At 41.4% G+C, this 21570-nt stretch overlaps 1 protein-coding gene across 2 annotated transcripts in view; it reads right to left on the bottom strand.

The window, feature by feature from the left end:
- adamts14 (ADAM metallopeptidase with thrombospondin type 1 motif, 14) overlaps window positions 1-21570 on the bottom strand; it is a 188368-nt gene that overhangs the window by 72458 nt on the left and 94340 nt on the right. For both annotated transcript variants that reach the window (XM_078530690.1, XM_078530691.1), the window contains exon 5: window positions 492-575. In XM_078530690.1, the coding sequence (XP_078386816.1) occupies window positions 492-575 (84 nt within the window). The remainder of the gene's footprint in view (window positions 1-491; window positions 576-21570) is intronic.

Genomic DNA, 21570 nt, shown 5'->3' with positions numbered 1-21570 from the left:
GTCTCCTCCTGCACTTCTTTATCTAATGCTGCTGCTGACATGAGGGAGTAGGTGCACTATTTGCCTCAGCTACTCCTCTTAGAGGCGTGTTTTTTTTATTTGTTCATGGGATGGGGGTGTCGCTGCCTAGGCCAACATTTATTGCCCTTATTTATCCCTAATTGCCCTTGAGAACTGAGTCGCTTGCTAGGCCATTTCAGAAGGGTCAGCCATATAGCTGTCGGTCTGGAGTCACATTAGTGAACCAGATGGGTTTTTATGACAATCGACAATTTGACTTTTAATTTCAGATTTTTTTGTTTTTACTGAATTCATTTGTGACTTCCAGTTTTGAATTCATGTGATACTCTGAATTTCCTATAACACATCATAATTCATTTAAAAATGCAATCTGTTTTGTAAATGAATGATCGCAGGTCCATTTAACGTCCAGTAATTAGTAACTTGGAGAAGTACACCTTTAAAAAACAGTTGTGTTAACACTGACTCACCTGTCTGTAGCCTACCATAATCATCCTGACCAAAACCACGTTGATATGGGTGCCCAGTGATTCATCATGGTAGATTTCATCAACCTGTAACAACAAAACCAAATGGTCTCAAACTCAAAGATATTGAAGTAAATGTGCTCCCGTTGGGCAAGCTAATACACATAAATGATTCCAGACCTTAGGGAAATATTCCATCCTTTGTCTACCATATTCTTTGTTGAGGCTTTATTTTCACAAATATTCCCTTTCTACTCAATGCAGTTAGCACTGGAAAAACCAAAAATGGAACACAGGACAATGTCAGTTTTTCTCTGTACTGTAATTAACAACAAGATAATTAAAGTGCAGAAATGCCTAATTTTGAAACTTGCCATTTTTGGTGAATGATTTTATGAACAGGTTATTAATTAAGCTTTTTTTAAAATGTTTTTATGACTTGGGAGATGGTGGAAGCTTATTTTTCTGTTTTCTATCATAGTGCTTCATATCTCATCATCCATAAAATTGAAATAAAAACAGAAAATGTTGGAAAAGCTCAGCTGGTCTGGCAGCTGAGAAACAGAGAGAAACAGAGTTAATATTTCGAGTCCATATGGCCCTCCTTCAGAGCTACAGAAAAGCAGAAATGTGATGGATTTTATACTGTTTAAGAGGGGATGGAGCAGGCGAAGCAAAATAGAAGGTCAGGGATAGGTGGGAGCTAAGGAGAAATTTGACAAAGATATCATGGACACAGGACAAAGGGAATGTTGATGGCAGTGTTAAAGACTTAAGAAGGTGCTGATAGTGGCATAAAGGTAAGATAGCAGAATGTGTTAATAGCAGAACAAGGGTCAGCGCTCTGTGAAATCAAAACATAAAAACAAGTGACAGATGGTTGGGGAATGGGGATAAAAACAATGAATAAATAAAAATAAATAAATAAATAAGAAATTGGATTAAAAGGGGGTAAAGGTGGAGGAGCGAGTTCATGGTTTGAAGCTGTTGAACTCGATGTTAAGTTCTGGAAGCTGTAAAGTGCCTAATCAGAAGATGAGGTGCTGTTCCTCCAGTTTGCATCGCTCCACTGGAACACTGGCCAAGGATGGACAGAATTCAAAAATTTGGAGTGCAAAGGGACTTGGGAGTCCTAGTCCAGGATTCTCTTAAGGTTAACTTGCAGGTTGACGTGGTAGTTAGGAAGGCAAATGCAATGTTGGCATTTATTTCGAGAGGACTAGAATATAAAAGCAGGGATGTGCTGCTGAGGCTTTATAAGGCTTTGGTCAGACCACATTTAGAACATTGTGAGCAATTTTGGGCCCTGTATCTCAGGAAGGATGTGCTGGCCCTGGAGAGGGTCCAGAGGAGGTTCACGAGAATGATCCCAGGAATGAAAGGCTTAACATATGAGGAACGTTTGAGGACTCTGGGTCTATACTCGATGGAGTTTAGAAGGATGAGGGGGGATCTGATTGAAACTTACAGAATACTGAAAGGCCTGGATAGAGTGAATGTGGGGAAGATGTTTCCATTAGTAGGAGAGACTAGGACCCGAGGGCACAGCCTCAGAGTAAAGGGAGAGTGGTGAATCTATGGAATTCATTGCCACAGAAGGCTGTGGAGGCCAGGTCATTGAGTGTATTTAAGACTGAGATAGATAGGTTCTTGATTGGTAAGGGGATCAAAGGTTACAGGGAGGAGGCGGGAGAATGGGGTTGAGAAACTTATCAGCCACGATTGAATGGTGGAGCAGACTCGATGGGCCGAATGGCCTAATTTCTGCTCCTATGTCTTATGGTGGGCATGAGAACAAGATGATATATTGAAATGACAAGCGATAATGTGTTTGGTGGTGGCACCATGCTGGAGTTGGTGGAAACGTCAGCGGAGGATCATCCTGCACCATTTCCCAATGTGGTCTCCTCTATAGTGGGGAGACTAAATGCAGACTGGGTGGCCATTTTGCAGAACACCTTCGTTCAGTCCGCACCGCCGCTCAATCCGCAAGCGTGACTCAGACCATCCTGTCGCTTGCCATTTCAACACACCATCTTGCTCTTATGTCCACATGTCCATCATTGGCCTGCTGCAATGTTCCAGTGAAGCCCAACGCAAACTGGAGGAGCAGCACCTCGAATTCCGATTAGGCACTTTACAGCCTTCTGGGTTTAACATTGACTTCAACAATTTCAGTCCATGAACTCTTTCCTCCATCTTTGCCCCTTCTTTAACCCAAATAATTTTTTATTTATATTTATTTATTTATCCTTTTTCCCCAAACCTCCCCCAAGGCCATCTGTCACTTGTTTCTATGTTTTGCTTTCACAGAGCACTGACATTTGTTCTGCTATTAACGCATTCTGCTATCTTACCTTTATGCCACTATCAGCACCTTTTTTAGTCTTTACCACTCCCTTTGTCCTGTCTCCATGACATCTTTGTCAAATTTCTTCTTAGTTCCCATCTATCCTGACCTTCTATTTTGCTCCACCTGCTCTACCCCCTATTTAGCAGTATAAAATCCATCACACTTTTACTCTCTTTAGCTCTGAAGGAGAGTCATTCAATTCAAAATGTTAACTCTGTTTCTCTCTGCACAGATGCTGCCAGACCTGCTGAGTTTTTCCAGCATTTTCTGTTTTTATTTCAGATTTCCAGCACCCACAGTATTTTGCTTTTATCTATAAAATTGATGTTGGGGAAAATTCGAAATACGCTCTCAATTCAGATGACATCTAGTGGCAAGCTTCAGTCCTACCACGATGTTACTGGGCAATGCAACTGGAATTGTAAAGTAATGTTCAACTCTTTTACTTCTGACCCCCAAATGATTGTATTAACCAGTGTGGTAAATACACTTGCCACTGTTGTAAAAGGAATTAAAACATCAATACCGTTCATCAATGGTTCCTTGACGGTCGTTAAATAGGATTCACAGAGTTTAAGACTCAACAGGTCTACCTGATTCTTAAAAATCCATTTTTTGTACTGCTAGTCAACGATCTGAAGAAGTCCTTGGCAATGCAATTAAACAATATTCTAATAGATCTAATCAGATTCAACAACTCATCCATAACGGAGAGCCACAACCTATACAGATCTCAGATAGAAAAGCATGGATATATAGTTCTGGAGTATGGAATAAGAGTTTTATTTACCCACTTAAACAAGCCAAACTGTACAACACATCAATTCAAACAATGGCGGGAAGGTGTACTCAAATCTAACCATTTAATTACTGAGTCCTTTAATTCAAGATCAAGCACGCATATTAAATTGATGTCCATTGGCTCTGCAATGATATATGACGTGTAATCTGCCTTCCTGTGTTACTATGGATGTATCCAGGCCACTTATTTGGAATATGTTGGCGAGCTTTGCTGCCAGTTATATGGTACCTCAACACCAATCCATAACTTTGTTTCCTGATAATCTGTTGGCTTATTCACCAGCAAGTGGCCACAGGCAGAAACGACAGCCATGAAACTCGGAGGGGGGGGGCGGGGGGCATTATTCACAGAGTGTGTTTTTGCCTATACTTACTAGGGTAGAAGTGGACCAACCCAGGAATAGACAAAGTTTAACTACTTAGCTGACCCTAGACTGTGGACTGGATTTTTGTGGAGTCAGGACATTTCTGGAGACATTTAAAATGGCGGGCAGCACTCGATTCCAGGATTCCGCCCCCATTCCCAGCACTGACAATTTTCACCAGCACGGAACAAGGATGCAGGTAATAAGCTCGTACTCTGCACTCCCAACCTGGCCTGCTCCACTGGGGTAGGCATTGCCTAGACCCCGAATTTTCATGGAGTCAGGCAAGGTTCTCCATGACTTGTGATTCATGGCTTCTCGGAGGAGTCATGAACCACAGTCTGGAATCGGGAACCTTTTGAGAGGTAAGTTCAAAAGGTCTTACCCATGCCCTCCAGCCACTGCCCATGCCATCTTGCACGCTCCATACCAACTCAATGCCAACTCATGCCCCCAGCACCCCCCATGGTCCCTCATAGTGTGCATGCCAACTCATGGCTCCAACCTCTCCCCATAACCCCTCATACCCTCCACGCCAACTCAATGCCAACTCATGCTCCTTCCATGCCTATTCACCCTGTATGCACTATGTACATAACCAATGAGCCACATAATAGTGGCAAGTGTAGAACTGTTGAGGAAAAAAAAACACCATTCAGAAATGTTCTTTGAATAAAAACAGCTTGTCCTACAACACTAAAATGTTAATCTGACAGACTATTAAAAGTATCAATAAAAGAGGCTTCAATGCTTCACACCTCTTAATCTTGTCTAAATAAACGTCATGACATTGACAGAGATCACAGATCTTATTATAACCACTTAAAGATGTCAGTCAAGCAAAGTTAACAATTCACTTCACTTGTCAAAACAAATTTCATGCTGAGTTAATGCTTTTATTGACCTGTTCTCAGCCAAGCATGTATAATGAGAACAGCTGGAACTCCAGGGATTGTAAGACAAGCTTCTGGGATCGACAGGCCTGAGTCTACCTGAAATTTCCTGACTTGAGCTACCTGCTGTGGTAGCAAAAATCCAGCCTTCGTGCACTGAAAAGCAGTGAAAAGTGTATTGAAGAAGCTACTCACCATGAAGGAAGGGGAGAGGAAACCAGTGCATTACAATGAGGTTTGATGTAATGACCTTAATTAACACTCTCGCCTCCCGATAGGGTTATTAAATACTATGAATGCAACTCTTAAGTCACGGTATTTTTTACCACATTAAGCATTACATCAGAACATTGCTATTTTAGTTGGTAATCACAACATTGGCAACAGCTCCACCCATCGATCCCTTGTTCCCTAACTCCCAACTGCCAGGCACTGCCCCCAAGCGTCACCAGCTGTGACCTCCTGCAGCTGGTTTTCCATTTGGCAGTCAGCCAACCTGTCAATTTGGCCAGCAGCCCAGGGAGGAACAGTAGAAAAAAATAACAATGTATTCCTGCCATGAGGCTCAAGTCTTAGTCAATAATACCACAATACCAAAATTTTGTAATAAGGATCTTTTGGTCATTAGAAGCTCGATTCAATTGTCAGCATTTCTTAATATGTGGAATAATCCCCAAAAAAGCACGTATTTTAAAAAATTATATTCAGTCTCTTCCATCATCTGGCTAAATGGCAATGCTAGAAGACTAGATGTTTCATTGGGGTCATCTCGTGTCTTGACAATGGAAGACAGAGAGTTGCAGCAACCTGCCTAAGCAGAACCACACCAGGCATTAACAATGAAAACAGAAATAATATAAAGCCTCTTATTTTTACTAAAACATGATAAGGAAATCAAAGTAAGCTTACTAAAAAATCTTTATTGAGAACCATTCCTAAGAGGACTATGTCATCATTAATTTAAATCTTCAAAATTAGTAACAAATGATTGATTACAATGCACCAAATAAGGAACTTCAGACAAATTGTCTTAATATTTCCCATTATGTCTATGCACATGTTTGGGTGCAATGAAATGTCTCTACAAATACATTTTTGACAAATAATCTGGTTTAACAAGGTGTAATAAGCGTACACAAATACATTACTGTGTGCAGTGTGCCCCATTTGGGGTTCATACAGTTCTAAGCAGGCACTTGTTTCCTGTGGCAGCCCTGGCGCAAAAAACAAACACAGATATTACCAGGAAAGGAGGATAAACAGTGTCTTTGGCAAGGTGCCATCAACAAATACCTCCGCACATGGACACTTAAGCTTTCTTCAAAGTTTCCTCAAAGGAAACCATCCTAGCTTTGTTCTTAGTTCAATAGATCTGTGGCTTAGCATTGACACCAGAACAGGCACAATGCAAAAAAAGTCAGGTTTCATTATTAGATTTTGGGATTTTCAAATACCTCATTTTTCAGAAAGCTGCTCAGGCAGGCATTCACCAGGATCAGAATATCAGAATGCGAGGCAGTAGTTAGAAGTTGTTTTTCTTAAGTCAAACATGATGACCCATTGATGTGAGAAGCATAGAGTGTTCATTATTTAGTATGATTACACGATGTTGCACTGGGTGAGTCCGGTCATGGTTGTTGCTCTGGTAGTCACTTGTTGAGAAATAGACTAGCTCGACAATTCATATCTAGCCTCGTCTTACCAAGTATTTCCCTATTCCATTTTCAAAAAACTTAGTACAAATATCCAGTTATAAATATTCAAATCTATCATTAAAATGTCATGGACAGCTACAGAAAACAATCAAAAAGGCTAATGGAATGCTGGCCTTTATATCTAGAAGACTAGAATAAATGAAGTAGAGGTTATGCCAAAGCTATACAAAGCCCTGGTTAGACCACTGCTGGAATACTGTGAGCAGCTCTGGGTAGCACATCTTCAAAAGTATATACTGGCCTGAGAAAAGAGAATGATACCTGGACTCTAACGATTAAATTACAAGAGGAATTTTCTAGGGTGTATTTCCTGAAATTTAAGAGTACTCTAGGAATAGGGGGCCTAGTCTAAAAATTCAAGCCAAACCTTTCAGTACTAAAATAAGAAAACATTTCCACCCTCAAACCATGGCTGAACTTTGGAACTTCCTTCTGCAAAAAGCAATTGATTCTTTAATATCTGGAATTGATGAGATTTTGTTAACCAAAAGCACCAATGGATAAGGCACAAAGGCTTTTGGAGTTTAATCGCAGATCAGCCACAGTCTCATTTAATGGATGGATCAGGATCGAAGGGCAAAATGGTCTCCTTCTGTTCTTGCATTCTAACTTAGGTCACAGGTGGATACTACCATTACATCCTAGGATTAAACTATCATATGGGTAAATATTGGGTAGTATGGACACTTATCTAAACCTAAAATGTTCAGACTGCTTATACGAATGACTAGTACTGGTGTATTCAAGGAAATATCAAGACACTGAGCTTGTAACAGTCTTCTAAAACCTCTGTGTAGATCTACTTAACTGCAAGCAATACGGATGTCATCCTGTAGGTCTGGCAATTCTTTGTGCCACATTCTGCAGGCACTGCTAAAGTTGACTAATCTAACACGCAAAGTGGATTGCAAACCAGCATCAGTTACATCAAAATGCAAGAAGGCTGTCAACCTCTGAAGCAGAATTGTAATAAACCATGCAATTGAGCTATGATGCCTACAATTTTTGCATGCTGAGTGACCGACACTTTACATATTAATGATGTGGAATATAGCTCATAGTTACCGAAATAAATAACCACAAAATATCAATGGATTACTAGAATTTTAGTGAAGCATAATGGCTAAGGCAAATACAACTTTGTACCATCGCTGTCTAAACCGTGAAGAACACATAGGAGTATAACTGCAGGTTTTCTCCTATGTAGGGCTGTTTCGGGAGACAGCATTTTAAACTATATTACATAAAGGCTTAGAATTATTGGTTATATATCTGTAAATAAGGAAAGGAGCAAGAGGTGATGAATTAACAGTATCAAATAAAAACCGTATCCCAGCATTAAAATAGTTTAAATGTGATTTTTGCTATAGTGCTAGTACCTTCAAGTACACATACTGATAATACTGGTGTTCTTATCCTAATGACACCTCAAGAGCCATGAAGCAACATTTCTTCCAATTAGATACAGCCTTCACCGCCTTGAATTATAACTCTTGCATGCATTTTTTTCCTCCAACACCAAGCCACATCCTTAGATATTAATTGTGCTCTTGTTGGGGGTAGAGATGATGTGTGAATTGTGCTTAAGGTACTGCATATTCTCATGCTGATTATATTACTTGTCATTGTGGTATCAGTGAAGGTTCTCCAGGATGCATTAATTGAATTCAGTGCTCTTGGAACTTACGATTGTCCAGGTAAGTTTACAGAGCAATAATGCAGTGCTTGAGAATTATATGCATTTTATATTGCCACAAAATATCTGTCGCTTGCATGTGAGACAGATTAGTAACAAATATAATGTTTCCATTTTTAATGTCAAGGAATATGCAAACATAGAATTTCATATACTATGTATTAAGCAATATGCTTTGGTATTTGTGCTTCATACATATTCATAGACAGCAGAATCAGCACAGCCGCCAGCATTGTCAAAGCCACTATCTCTCTCCAAACATCCCCTGTTTAAAAAGTTTCACCACCCTCTCTTCTGCAACCATAAGTGCTCACAGGAAAACAATTCCTCCTCAAGGTCCAATGCTTGATTGTGATGGATTCATAATATCCCGAAGACTTCTCCTCTGAACTATTTCCCTCATGAATTCGACTTTCTACTTAGTACATTAAGATTTCCTCCAATTCTCAGGTGAACATATATTTTCTGTATTACAACGGCAATATCGCCACATTATAGTTTACAGGGATCAAGGACCTAATTTTCCGCTAGTTAAATTGCTTGTTATTGAAAATTTGTTTTTATATGATAGCTTAACTTAACAGTGGTGGGAGATTGGATGAAAAAGCCACAGCTATAATTTTGCTGGATAGGTGGCAACTATGTATAATTAACATGAAAACTACCTTGAGGCTCTCAGACATATCTTTAACTCACTTAAGAGGTAGAAAAAACAGATATAGATTTACAACCAAGACAATTTCATTGCACTTGGGAATGAAGACAACAGAACACAGAGCGCAAGGTGAAGTCATGTGTTTCCTTTGAGCCCTTTGCTGAGCAAACATCTTGAGCAGTCGGATTAAAAAGGCAAATCTTTCCTCAACTCCTGAATGGTCAAATCCGTCTCCCTTAGCAGTGCATATAGTAGCCTTGTTTAATCAAAAGAAATATTGCCTTAATCTGTGAAAACACTTCTTGTGCTTTAACAGCTTCATACAGAGTGAATGTGTTGACACTGGAAAGGATTCAATAGCTGAAGAAAGACGCGAGAAGCTGCTAATGTAGAACAATAAACTGATTGGTTGTGAAAAAATAAATATACCAGTTCTGACATCAGCAGAGGACAAAGCTAACATTCAGAAATCCCATTCACAGGCCTGTACTGAACTACTGATCAATCTCCTGGCAGTGAGGAGTCTTCAGTAATGCATCTTATTTAATTGTTGCATACATATTGAAAGGGAAGGTAACTTTGATTTCTATTGCATAATAAATCTGCACTCAACAACATCAATTTATTTGCTAGGATAGCTGTTCACCAAGTAGCCAATGTGAATGGTCACAGTTCTGTTATCATACCCTGAAAATGTGAAATGCAACAAAGAGTTAAAATGTACACCAATTGTCCTGAATAAAAGAAAAGTACTCATGTTGCAAGGAAACTCTTCCAACAGGCTGCATGCAAGTTCACTGGTGCAATCTGAGGCCCTTCAGGGGATCAGGGTCTGTTACTGGTAAAGGGAAAGATTCTTCTCTGTGAGGCAGAGGACGTACACCAAAAAATTAGTTTCAACTGAACAGTTATCATTTAGAGTTATCTTCTTCAATGGCTGCACTTCGGCAGTTACCAGTTTGACATTTAGCATTGTATTCATAAGAAAATTATGGATTCTATGACCAAGGCTGTGAACAGTTAAAAAGGAAAGTCTCAGCTCCTCCAGTGCAGTACAGTCAACACCACAGTCAAAAAGAATGACAAAGTCGAGCTGATTTCCCAACTAAGAAGTCTGCGTTAAAGGTAGCTTTTGAAATAAAACCAAATGCCAATAAGCCCATAATTAGTTTGACGAAAAGCATTATTGTTAGTTTAGAATTTCTATATTTAATTAAAGAACCACTGGAATGTGATCCTCGGATGAGGTGCGTGTTGGTCCCGAATCAAGGACATTGTTCGAAAACGGAGAAAAATTAAAACAAAGGCCCAAATAAAGAGTTAATCAAAATGAGTGGATGTAGGATTGTGCGAGGGGTGATTGCCCATCATGTGCCACTGGCAGTCATGTGGCAAGTAAAATTAGCCCTATAATGTGCATTCTGATGGCTCCACAAGTAATAGCACCATCTAGAATTGTACAGAGCAGGAAGTTGCCAGTTGCAATCCTCAGTCTTGTCTAGGGTGGCCAATTACACCAAGGCAGCAGCGGAGATATCATTCATCTCTGTGACCCACGCCACCACCTCCCCGCCCCCCCAACCCCCCTTCCCCACCTCCAGGGTAGGGAAGGGAAAAACAATCAAGTTTCCCACATCTAATACCATCCAGAGCACTTGCATGAACATCAGGTAAGAATAAGAAAAGAATTAAAGGCCCAACAGTTAAAAGTGCAACACTGACTGTGCAGTGCCATTCTTTTGCAAGTTAATTCTGTAAATCAGACAGCTATTGAACTATAAAACACACACATCATGTCATTTGAATTTTCTGTTTTGAGTTGAACATGGCATCAGTTCAGCTAGTAAAAAAATATTTTTCTTCAGCTATTCCAATCCCTACATGGAGAATTGACAAGTGAAACATTTATTGAAATAACACACAAGTTTGAATGAGAACATCAGCCAGAATATCACAGATATACATTTTTCTACAGCTCTTACCTAAAAATTAAGGCATGACTACAACAAAAGGACATATTTCTGTCAAAATATGACCATCCTAAGTATCAATACTGAGTTTGTATACTAACTAGGTTTTCCATGTCCAAAATTCAGAAGCATTGTTGATAATACAATAACATGTTAATTGACCACTCTCCAGGCCGATAGGAAATAATTCTTCATGTAAGCTGTAATTCACATGATGCCAAATATTTCTTGGCAGAGCAGCATGCAGAAAGGCACTCCTAAAGTTCAAGAGGAAACCCCAATTCTAAATGAGTATCAGATACAATCTTTGATAAATGCATAAACACAGCAGTGCACTGATTGGGTCTGTGGCAGGCGGTGAGGGAACCAACAAGAGGGAAAAGCCTACTTGATCTCATCCACCAACCTACCATGTCGCAGATGCATCTGTCCATGACAGTGTTGTTAGAAGGGACCACTGCACAGCCCTTTTGGCGATGAACTCCTGTCTTCTCATTGAGGATACCCACTATTATGTTGTGTGGCATTACCACCGTGCCACATTTGATAAGATTTCTAACAGATCTAGCAGCTCAAAACTGAACATTCATGAGGCATTGTGCACTACCAGCAGCAGAATTATATTCAACCACAATCTGTAACTACATGGCCCGGCATATACCAACTCTACCATTACCATCTAGCCGCATCATCAACCCTGGTTCAATGAAGAGTGCAGGATGGCATGCCAGGAGCAGCACCAAAAAAACCTAAAAATGAGATGTCAGCCTAATGAAGCTACAACACAGGGCTACTTGCAATCTAAACAGCGGAGGCAGCATGCGATAGACAGAGCTAAGCGATCCAAAACCAAAGGATCAGGTCTAAGCTCTGTAGTCCTGCCATATCCTATCGTAAATGGTGGTGGACAATTAAACAGCTAACTGGAGGGCGAGGTTCCACAAATATTCTCACCCTCAATGATGGGGGAGCCAGGCACTTTAGTGCAAAAGACCAGGCTGAAGCATTTGCAACAATCTTCAGCCAGAAGTGCTGAGTGGATGATCCATCTCGGCCTCCTCCAGAGGTCCCTAGCATCACAGATGCCAGTCTTCAGCCAATTCTATTCACTCCACGTGGCATCAAGAAATGGCTGAAGGCACTGGATACTGCAAAGGCTATGGACCCTGACAATATTCTGGCAAGAGCACTGAAAACTTGTGCTCCAGAACTTGCCACACCTCTAGTCAAGCTGTTCCAATGCAGCTACAACGCTGGCGTCTACTTGACAATGTGGAAAACTGCCCATGTACGTCCTTTCCACAAAAAGCAGGACAAATCCAACCCGGCCAACTGCCACCTCATTAGTCTACTCTCAATCATCAGCAAAGGGATGGAAGCGATTGTTGACAGTGCTATCAAGCAGCACTTACTAAGCAATAATCTGCTCGCTGACGCTTTGTTTGGGTTCTGCCAAGGCCACTCAGCTCCTGACCTCATGGACAAAAGAGCTGAACTCCAGAGGTGAGGTGAGAGTGACTGCCCTTGACATCAAGGCTGCATTTGACCAAATGTGGCATCAAGGAACCCTAGCAAAACTGGAGTCAATGGGAATCAGGTGGAAAACTCTCTGCTGGTTGGAGTCATACCTAGCACAAAGGAAGATGGTTGTGGTTGTTGGAGGTCAGTCATCTCAGCTCCAGGATATCACTGCAGGAGTTCCTCAGGGTAGTGTCCTTGGCCCAACCATCTTCAGTTGCTTCATCAGCGACCTTCCTTCCATCAAAAGGTAAGACGTGGGAATGTTTGCTGATGATTGCACAATGTTCAGCACCATTCACGACTCTTCAGATACTGAAGCAGTCCATGTCCAAATGCAGCAAGACCTGAACAATATCCAGGCTTGGGCTGACAAGTGGCAAGTAACATTCGCACCACACAAGTGCCAGGCAATGGCCATCTCCAACAAGAGAGAATCCAACTATCTCCCCTTGATATTCAATGGCGTTACAATCGCTGAATCCCTCACTATAAGCATCTTGGATGTTACCACTGACCAGAAACTGAACTGGACCGGCCATATAAGTACTATGGATACAAGAAGAGGTCAGATTCTGGGATTTCTGTGGCAAGGAACTCACCTCCTGACTCCCCAAAGCCTGTCCACCATCTACAAGGCACAAGTCAGGAGTGTGTTGGAATACTCTCCACTTGCTGGGTGAGTGCATCTCCAACAACACTCAAGAAACTCACCACCATCCAGGACAAAGCAGCCTGCTTGATTGGCACCTACCCCATCCATCATCTTAAATATTCACTCCATCGACCATCAACGCACAATGGCAACAGTGTGTACCATCTTCAAGATGCAGTGCAGAAACTCACCAAGGCTCCTTCAACAGCAGATTCCAAACCACAACCTCTACCATCTAGAAGGGCAGGGCAGCAGATGCATGGGACACCAACACCTGTACGTCCCCTCCCAGCAATATGCCATCCTGACTTGAAACTATATCGCCGTTTCTTCACTGTTGCTGTGGAACACCCTTCCTAACAGCACTGTCAGTGTACCTACATCACATGGACTGCAGTGGTTCAGGACAACGGCTCACCCGACCTTCCCAAGGGTAACTAGGGATGGGAAGCAAATGGTGGCCTAGCCAAGGATGCCCAAGTCCCATCAAAGAATATTTTTTAAAAACTTGTGTTTTCTTTTCATTTCAAAAAGGTAATGTTGCATCAAGTTACATCAAATCTACACTAGGGAAACAGGCCTTACAGCCCAGCATTAGGGTTAGGGTTAGGGTTATGCCAGCCTTTATTCTACACACAGGCTTCCCTCCATCCTTTTTCATCTCACCCTGTCAACATTCTATTCTTTTCTCCCACATGTTTATCTAGCTTCCCATTAAATACATAAATGACATGTGCCTCAATTACATGCAACTAAATTAATTTACAAAGAAGAATTACGCATATCTACATTTCAAAGTAGTGTGTGTATAAGAAGATTCATCCCTACAGCGAAACATGCCTGGGCTGTACTGCATTTTTTGACTATTTTATAAATTCCTGCATATGCAGCATACACTAAAATGCAAAGGGCATTTGCAAATAACTTCGCACAGTCACTTCACCTGAGATCAAGAAACATCTGATGGATGTTTACAAAATGGATACAGCAAGTGCTAAGGGCCCAGACAGCATTCTAGCTGTCGCAAATATAATAATTTTCATAATATTTTTCTGGTTTGTTGTGAAGTAGGTTTTTGGGGGTGAGTGTAGATGGGTCTATCTCTGTGATTTAATTACATTTGGAGTCAAGTAGACTGCAAGCTTGAAAACATCAAAAGAAGCTAGGTGCATAAATGCGCTTGACATGCTAATGAGTAAACATGGATGCTGGCTTAGCATGTAAGTTGTGAAGGGAATTTGCATTTTTAAATTAAGGGATTGTTTGGATTTCAAAGGGATGTTAGTCTGTGCAAGGCTAAGGAGTGTGTCCGTTTTTCCAAAGGTTACTGGCAATATTGGCAACATGAAAGTTTTTATATTATGAGGAAGATACAGTTTCAAAGGCATATGGGACAATAGAATTTACATATTAAAGAGAGACGTACATATATAAAGGTGAATGAAAGGCTATGTGAGGAGAGGGCCATGTAAGATCTAACAGGAGTATGTGAAACAGCCTTCAAGAAGCCTCCAGCCATTTGGGAATAAGTCTGCTATGTAAAGTAACTGAAGCTGGAGAAGCCATTTGGAATTCCACTGTCAAGTATCAATTTGCTGATTTTGTTTTAAATCTAAAATCTATTTTGGACTGTTGCCTTAAAGAGGGTGTGTAACTGGGAGTCAGGTTAATTAGAAATTTTAGGAGTTGTTATAGTAGTAAGTAATTGTAGTCTTGTGTATGTGTTTGAAATCTTTTAATTTGTTCATAAATATTTTAATCAAATTTTTAAAATCTCTAAAGGTCTTGGTGGACTCTACTTCTGAATTCAGTGTACAAACCTTCTCATAAAAAAATTAAAATTGCAAAACTGTTGTGATAGCGCGACCAAGTTTCCCTTGTGGGTTTGGTCCACCTGGCACACATCATCTGCCACGTCGTAACATACTAAACGCTTGTGCTCCAGAACTTTCTGTACCCCGGCCAAGCTGTTCCAGTATAGCTACAACATGGACATTTACCCAAAGATGTAGAAGATGTTGAATTTTACACCCAGTTTGAAAGGGAGAAGAGTGCGTCTAAGGCTAATATTTTGAACTCAAATAAGGGCAACTATGTGGGCATGAAGGCTGAACTAGCTAAAGTGAACTGGATACTAGGCTAGAGGGTAGATCAATAGAGAAGCAGCGGCAGAGATTTATGAGGATATTACAGGATAAGTATATTCCTACCATAAAGAAAACTCTAAAGAGGAGGATCCACGATCCGTGGTTAACTAAAGAGTTAAGGAAAGCATCAAACTTAAGGAAAAAGCATATAACTGTGCAAAGATGAGTGGCAGGTCAGACGATTGGTCAGAATATAAAGAACTGCAGAGAATGACTAAAAGGTTAATCAGGAGAAAGAAATTAGAGTAGAGGGGAAGCTAGCTAGAAATATAAAAACAGATAATAAGAGTTTCTACGGGTTTTAAAAAGGAAAAGGGTAAGTAAGATGAGTGTTGGTCCTCTAGAGAGTGACAATGGGAGTTAATAGTAGACAATAAGGAAATGGCAGATAACCTGAACAAATATTTTGCTTCTGTCTCCACTATAGAAGATGCAAAAAACATTTCAGGAATAGTTGTAAATCAGGAGGTGGTGGGGAGAGAGGAACTTGGTGAAATTACAATCACTAGGGAAGTGATACTGAGCAAGCTGATGGAGCTGCGGGCTGACAAGTCTCCGGGTCCTGATGGACTTCATCCTAGGGTCTTCAAAGAGGTGGCTAATGAGGTAGTAGATGCGTTGGTGTTAATTTTCCAAAGTTCCCTAGGTTCTGGAAACGTTCCATCAGACTGGAAAGTAGCAAATATAAAAATATAAAAGGGAGGGGGACAGAAAACAGGAAACTATAGGCCAGTTAGCTTGACATCTGTCATGGGGAAAGTGTTAGAATGGATCATTAAGGAGGTTATAGCTGGGCTCTTAGAAAAACTCAAGGTAATCAGGAAGAGTCAGCACGGATGTATGAAAGGGAAATCATGTTTAATCAATTTATTGGAGCGCTTAAAATGCTCTGTGGATAAAGGGGAGCCTGTGGACATACTGTTCTTGGATTTCTGAAGGCATTTGGTAAGGTGCCACATCAAAGGCTATTGTGCAAAATAAAGGTTAATGGTGTAGGGGGTAACATGTTAGCATCGATAAACAATTGGCTGGCTGGCAGAAAACAGACAGTATATATAAATGGGTCTTTTTCTGATTGGCAGGGTCTGTGCTGGGGGCCTCAATTTTTTACAATTTATATCAATGACTTAGGTGAAGGGAGCGAAGGGGTGGTAGCTAAATCTGTAGATGACACAAAGATAGGTAGGAATGTAGGTTGTTGAAGAGGACATAAGGTGGTTGCAGACAGATATAGATAGGTTAAGTGAGTGGGCAAAAATCTGGCAGGAAGAATAAAAATGTAAAATATTACTTAAACAGAGAGCGATTGCAGAATTCTGAGATGCAGAGCCATCTAGGTGTTCTAGTGCATGAGTCACAAAAAGTTAGTATGCAGGTCCAGCAAGTAATTATGAAGGTTAATGGAATGCTATCCTTTATTACGAGAGGAATTGGATATAAAAGTAAGGATGTTATGCTTCAGTTATACGGGGCATTGGTGAGGCCACATCTTGACAATTGTGTGCAGCTTTGGTCTCCTTACCTAAGGAAGGATGTAAATGCATTTGAGGCGGTTCAGAGGAGGATTTTTTTATTCCTTCACGGGACGTGGGCGTCAATGGCTAGGCCAGTGTTTATTGCCCATCCCTAATTGCCCTTGAGAAGGTGGTGGTGAGGTTTACTAGACTGATACCTGAAATGAGCAGGTTGTCTTACAGGAATAGGTAGGACAGTCTGGGCTTGTTTCCACTGGAGTTTAGAAGAGTGAGAGGTGACTTGGTTGAAGTATATAAGATCCTGAATGGTCTCGACAAGATGGACGTGGAAAGGATGTTTCCTCTTGTGGGTGAATCCAGAACTAGGGGGCAATGTTTCAAAATTAGGGGGCACGCTTATAAGACAGAGATGAGGAGATTTTTTTTCTCTTAGAGGGTTGTGTGACTTTGGAACTGTGCCTCAGAAGGTGGTGGAGGTGGGGTCATTGAATAATTTTAAGGCAGAGATAGATTGATTCTTGTTAGGCAAGGGAATCAAAGGTTATTGGAGGTAGACGGGAATGTGGAATTTGAAACACAAACAGATCAGCCATGATCTTACTTAATGCGGAAAAGGCTCAAGGGGCTGAATGGCCTACTTTTGCTCCAATTTCATATGTTCATATGTCTGTAGATTTCCCAGTTTATGTCCTGTCCACAAAAAACTGGACAAATCCAATCCAGTTATGACCCCTTCAGTCTACTCTTCTTCATTAGCAGAGTGATACTCTTTCGAGTTATCAACAGTCACAGATTGCAACTCTTTTGAGTACAATCACAGTTCTTGGTTTCCGGGAGTGGGACATGAACCCACAACCCTCTGATTCAAAGGCGAGGGTGCTATGAACTGAGCCACAGCTGACACCTCATCACCAGTGCTATCAAGCAGTACTTAATTAGCAATAACCTGCTTACCAATGCTGAGCTTTGGTTCCACGAGAGCTATTCAGTTCTAGACCTCATTGCAGCCCAGGTGCAAAAATGGGCAAAAGTACTGAATTTCAGCAGAGAGATTAGAGTGACTGCACTCAACGTCAAGGCAGCATCTGACCAATTACAGCATCAAGGAGCCTTGACAAAACAGAGGTCAATGAGAATAAAGGAGAAACTCTCCACAGGTTGGAGCCATAACTAGCACAAAGGAAGATAGTTGTGGTTGTTAGATACCAATCATCTCACTCCCAGGTATTATGACCCCAGCTGATGTTAGTACTGGACAAGTCTGATCCCTAGGTAGAACCTGGCTTGATAGATCCTAACTCATATTTTTTGTTTAACTACGTGGAGAGTGTCTGCTGAACAGTCACAGGAATCAGCTGAAGAACTTTTAACTAAAGAATAAAACATTTAATGAACAAGAAAAAATGAACTATATTACAATACCTCTTCACCCACAACTATACCTTCACAGATATATACAGATTTGTAAGGATAACACAAGTTACAAAAGCTCTTATACTTTAATGTTCACAGTAAGTACGCTGTTCATGTAAACCAACAGGGACCTGTTACAGACACACCACTCTCTGAAACCAAGTGATAGATGTCACTCCAAGCAGATGTTATAGATCTCTCCTTAACTCCCTGCCAAACGCTTGTCACATCGTGAGCCAACTGATCTCACTGAGCTCCGTCTTATACACGAGGGTCTCCAATCTCCAAGAACTTGCTTTGGAATCTTCTCCCAAACTGACACTTTCTCTCAGACGCCTTCCGCAAGGGTCCACCTCCAGGGTTTCGAGCTCTCCTGGATCGCCAAGTGCATTCAAGCTTCCTTCCACACACACTCACTGACTCTGCCATGCCAACAGGACGCCACTACTTCACATGCTCAAAGTAAAGAGTTACAGACTTTCAGCTGGATCTTCTGGTTCCTCACTCTTAACTTCACTTACAGGACCTTTTCCAGGTTCCTGTCCTTTTCCTTTGACTAAACCGTTCTCTTTGGACCTTTTCTGTTCCACTCCCCTGGATTTGAGAACTTTATTCTTTAGTTTCTTTGGGGAAACCTGCTTCCTCTGCAGTTCCATCTCTTGTCCAGCCTCTCTGGCAGCTGGCTTCATCTATAGTTTGGGACTTACCATCTGTCCCTCTGCTAGGCTGCTTCCAACTGAACTCAAACTGCTTTCAACTGACTTTATCTCTGTGGAACCTCCTGTTGCTAGGCAACAGCACAGGTTTTTTCCTACTCTTGTGTTTGTTTTACTCCCCTTCAAGAGCCATAAAACTCCTTAGAAGTGCAGGTATACAAACAGAGCTTTAGACCTGCTGTCCTCACTCAAAAATGAAACTAGAAAAGGTTTCACCTTTTAACCCACAAATAGAAAAAAATATAAACTGAACTTAAACTTAAAGATATACCTTATTATTAATGCACTCAAATACAAATATAATTTAAACTATTTCTATTTCCTTACACAGGACATGAGTTCCTCAGGATGGTATCCTAGGCCCAACCATCTTCGGCTGCTTCAGTGAGATCTTTCCTCCATCATAAGGAATGCTCCCTGATGACTGCACAGTATTCAGTACCAGTTGCAACTCCTCAGATACTAAAGCAGTTTGTGCTTGCATGCAGCAAGACCTGGACAACATTCAGGCTTGGACTGATAAGCGGCAAGTAACATTCACACCACACAAGTGTCAGGCAATGACCATCTCTTGTCTCCAACAAAAGAGGATCTAACCATCTCCCCTCAATGTTCCAATAGCATTGCCATCATTGAATCCTCCACCATCAACAATCTGAGGATTACCATTGATCAGAAACTTAATTGGACCAGTCATATAAATCCTGAGGTGACAAGCGCAGGTCAGAGGCTGGGAATTCTGCAGCAAGTAACTCACCTCCTGACTCCCCATTGCTTGTCCACCATCTACAAGGCAAAAGTCAGAAGTGTGCTGTAATACTCCTCACTTGCCTGGATGTGTGCAGCTCCAACAACACTCAAGAAGCTTGATGCCTTCAGGACAAATCGGTCTATTAGACTGGCACCCCTTCCACCACCTTAAACATTCATTCCCTCCACCACCAGCACACAGTGGCAGTAGTGTAAAAAAAATACACAGCAACAATCTCCCATGGCTCCTTCAACAGCACCTTCCATAGCCTAACCTCCATCCTTCAAAAAGACAAGGACAGGGGATGCATTGGAACTCCACCAACTGCAAGTTCCCCTCCAAATCACACACCATCCTGACTTGGAGCTATATCACGGTTCCTCTCCTGTCGCTGGGTCAAAATCCTGGAATTCCCTTCCTAACAGCGCTGTGGGTGCATCTACACCACAAGGGCTGCAACAGCTCAAGAAGGCGGCTCACACTACCTTCTCAAAGGCAAGTAACAATGGGTGATAAATACTGGCCTTGCCAGCAGCATCCTCATCCCATGAATGAGTTAAAAACACGCACCTGCCACAGTGCAGCGTTCACTCAATATTGCACTAGGAGTGTCAGCCTGGTTTATGGGCTCAAGTTTTTGAAGTGGGAGTGAATCCATGACCTTCTGACTCAGAGGCACCCGCTGAGCCACAACAGACACGCTTCACTTTTGTACTTGACTCTTGTATCACCCTTACCATTGAACACCAACACGTAGTCCATTCGCTTCTGTTGCATGGATGAGGGATGACTGACAAATGTTAACTACTACTATTTTACTTCTCTTAAGGCATAAAATTCAGATCAGTTTAAGTGAAAAACGTTAAGAGTTCTGCAGTAAGACCGCCCGGCCAAACCTGTCTGCACCCTTATTTGACCTCATTTTCAGTTCTTGGCATAAGCAGACATTGCTTGTGCCAGAGTAAAGTGTTATTTATACATGGTGCAGATGCAATTTGAAGATTGGCAAAGCTTACAAAAATTATTTTGATTTACACAGCAAAGTAGGGCTAGGCCATTTTTAAAGAAAGTTGACAGGCTGCGGTAGCAGATGTCTCAGGCAACTATGCCCTTCATCACTGAATCAATGTTGGTAGAATTGTTTGCTGCCACAGTTGAAACTCTCCACCCCAGAAATTAAATTTGCTGATTTAAGTGGACAACAATTAGATAGTTGCTATTTTAGCTGAGGTGCAAATCCATTTGAAAGAATTCCATGTTAAAACGTCGTGCATAGTAAATGTCTGTCCACCAAGACAACTATGATCTCAAGGCATTTATATTTGCGATATTGTAAATTAGTTACTTGAAAGATATAAATGCTTTATCTTAACAAACTATGAGGTGCATATTTAAGTTGTTGTATGTGAAATAAAAGATACTCATTAAGAACTGGACATTAATAGTTGTGCTGTCTCCTTATTTGCATCATTCCATGTGCTCATTCCCTCAGTATTGGAATATGCTACCAGTTAGCTATTGCAACAAAGACCATAGACCCGATATTTACGAGGGTGCGGGGAAATTCAGCAAAGTTGAATCTGCAGGGGTCTTGTCCAATTTAATGGTAGGACCTCAATGTAATTTGCTTTTTCAGTTTCCCCCCCCTATGTGAAAACCAACAGCAAGGAGGAAGTCACAGTTGGGGACCCTTGGGAAAGATCCTCGGTGATTGGGGGGGTGCCAATCATGAGCTTGAGGTCATGGGAGGTTGCTGATCACAACAGGGGCAGGAGAGAGGCCAGGATCAGCAGGAGGGAGGCCAAAGGTTTTGCCTAAGTGGCTTAGAGGAGCACGCCTACTCCAATTGATCCACAAGGAGTGCCAAATAAAAAAATACACTTGTCCTGTTGAGCTGGCAGCTCTCACGTGTATAACGCTGCAGAGTTTCCCAACTCATGGGAAGCCGGCCGGCAGCTG

The sequence above is a fragment of the Cetorhinus maximus genome, chromosome 27 (assembly GCF_964194155.1).
Source record: "Cetorhinus maximus chromosome 27, sCetMax3.hap1.1, whole genome shotgun sequence".
Lineage (NCBI taxonomy): Eukaryota > Metazoa > Chordata > Chondrichthyes > Lamniformes > Cetorhinidae > Cetorhinus > Cetorhinus maximus.
The sequence above is the reverse complement of the archived record's forward strand: the minus strand, read 5'-3'. Positions and strand labels throughout refer to the sequence as shown.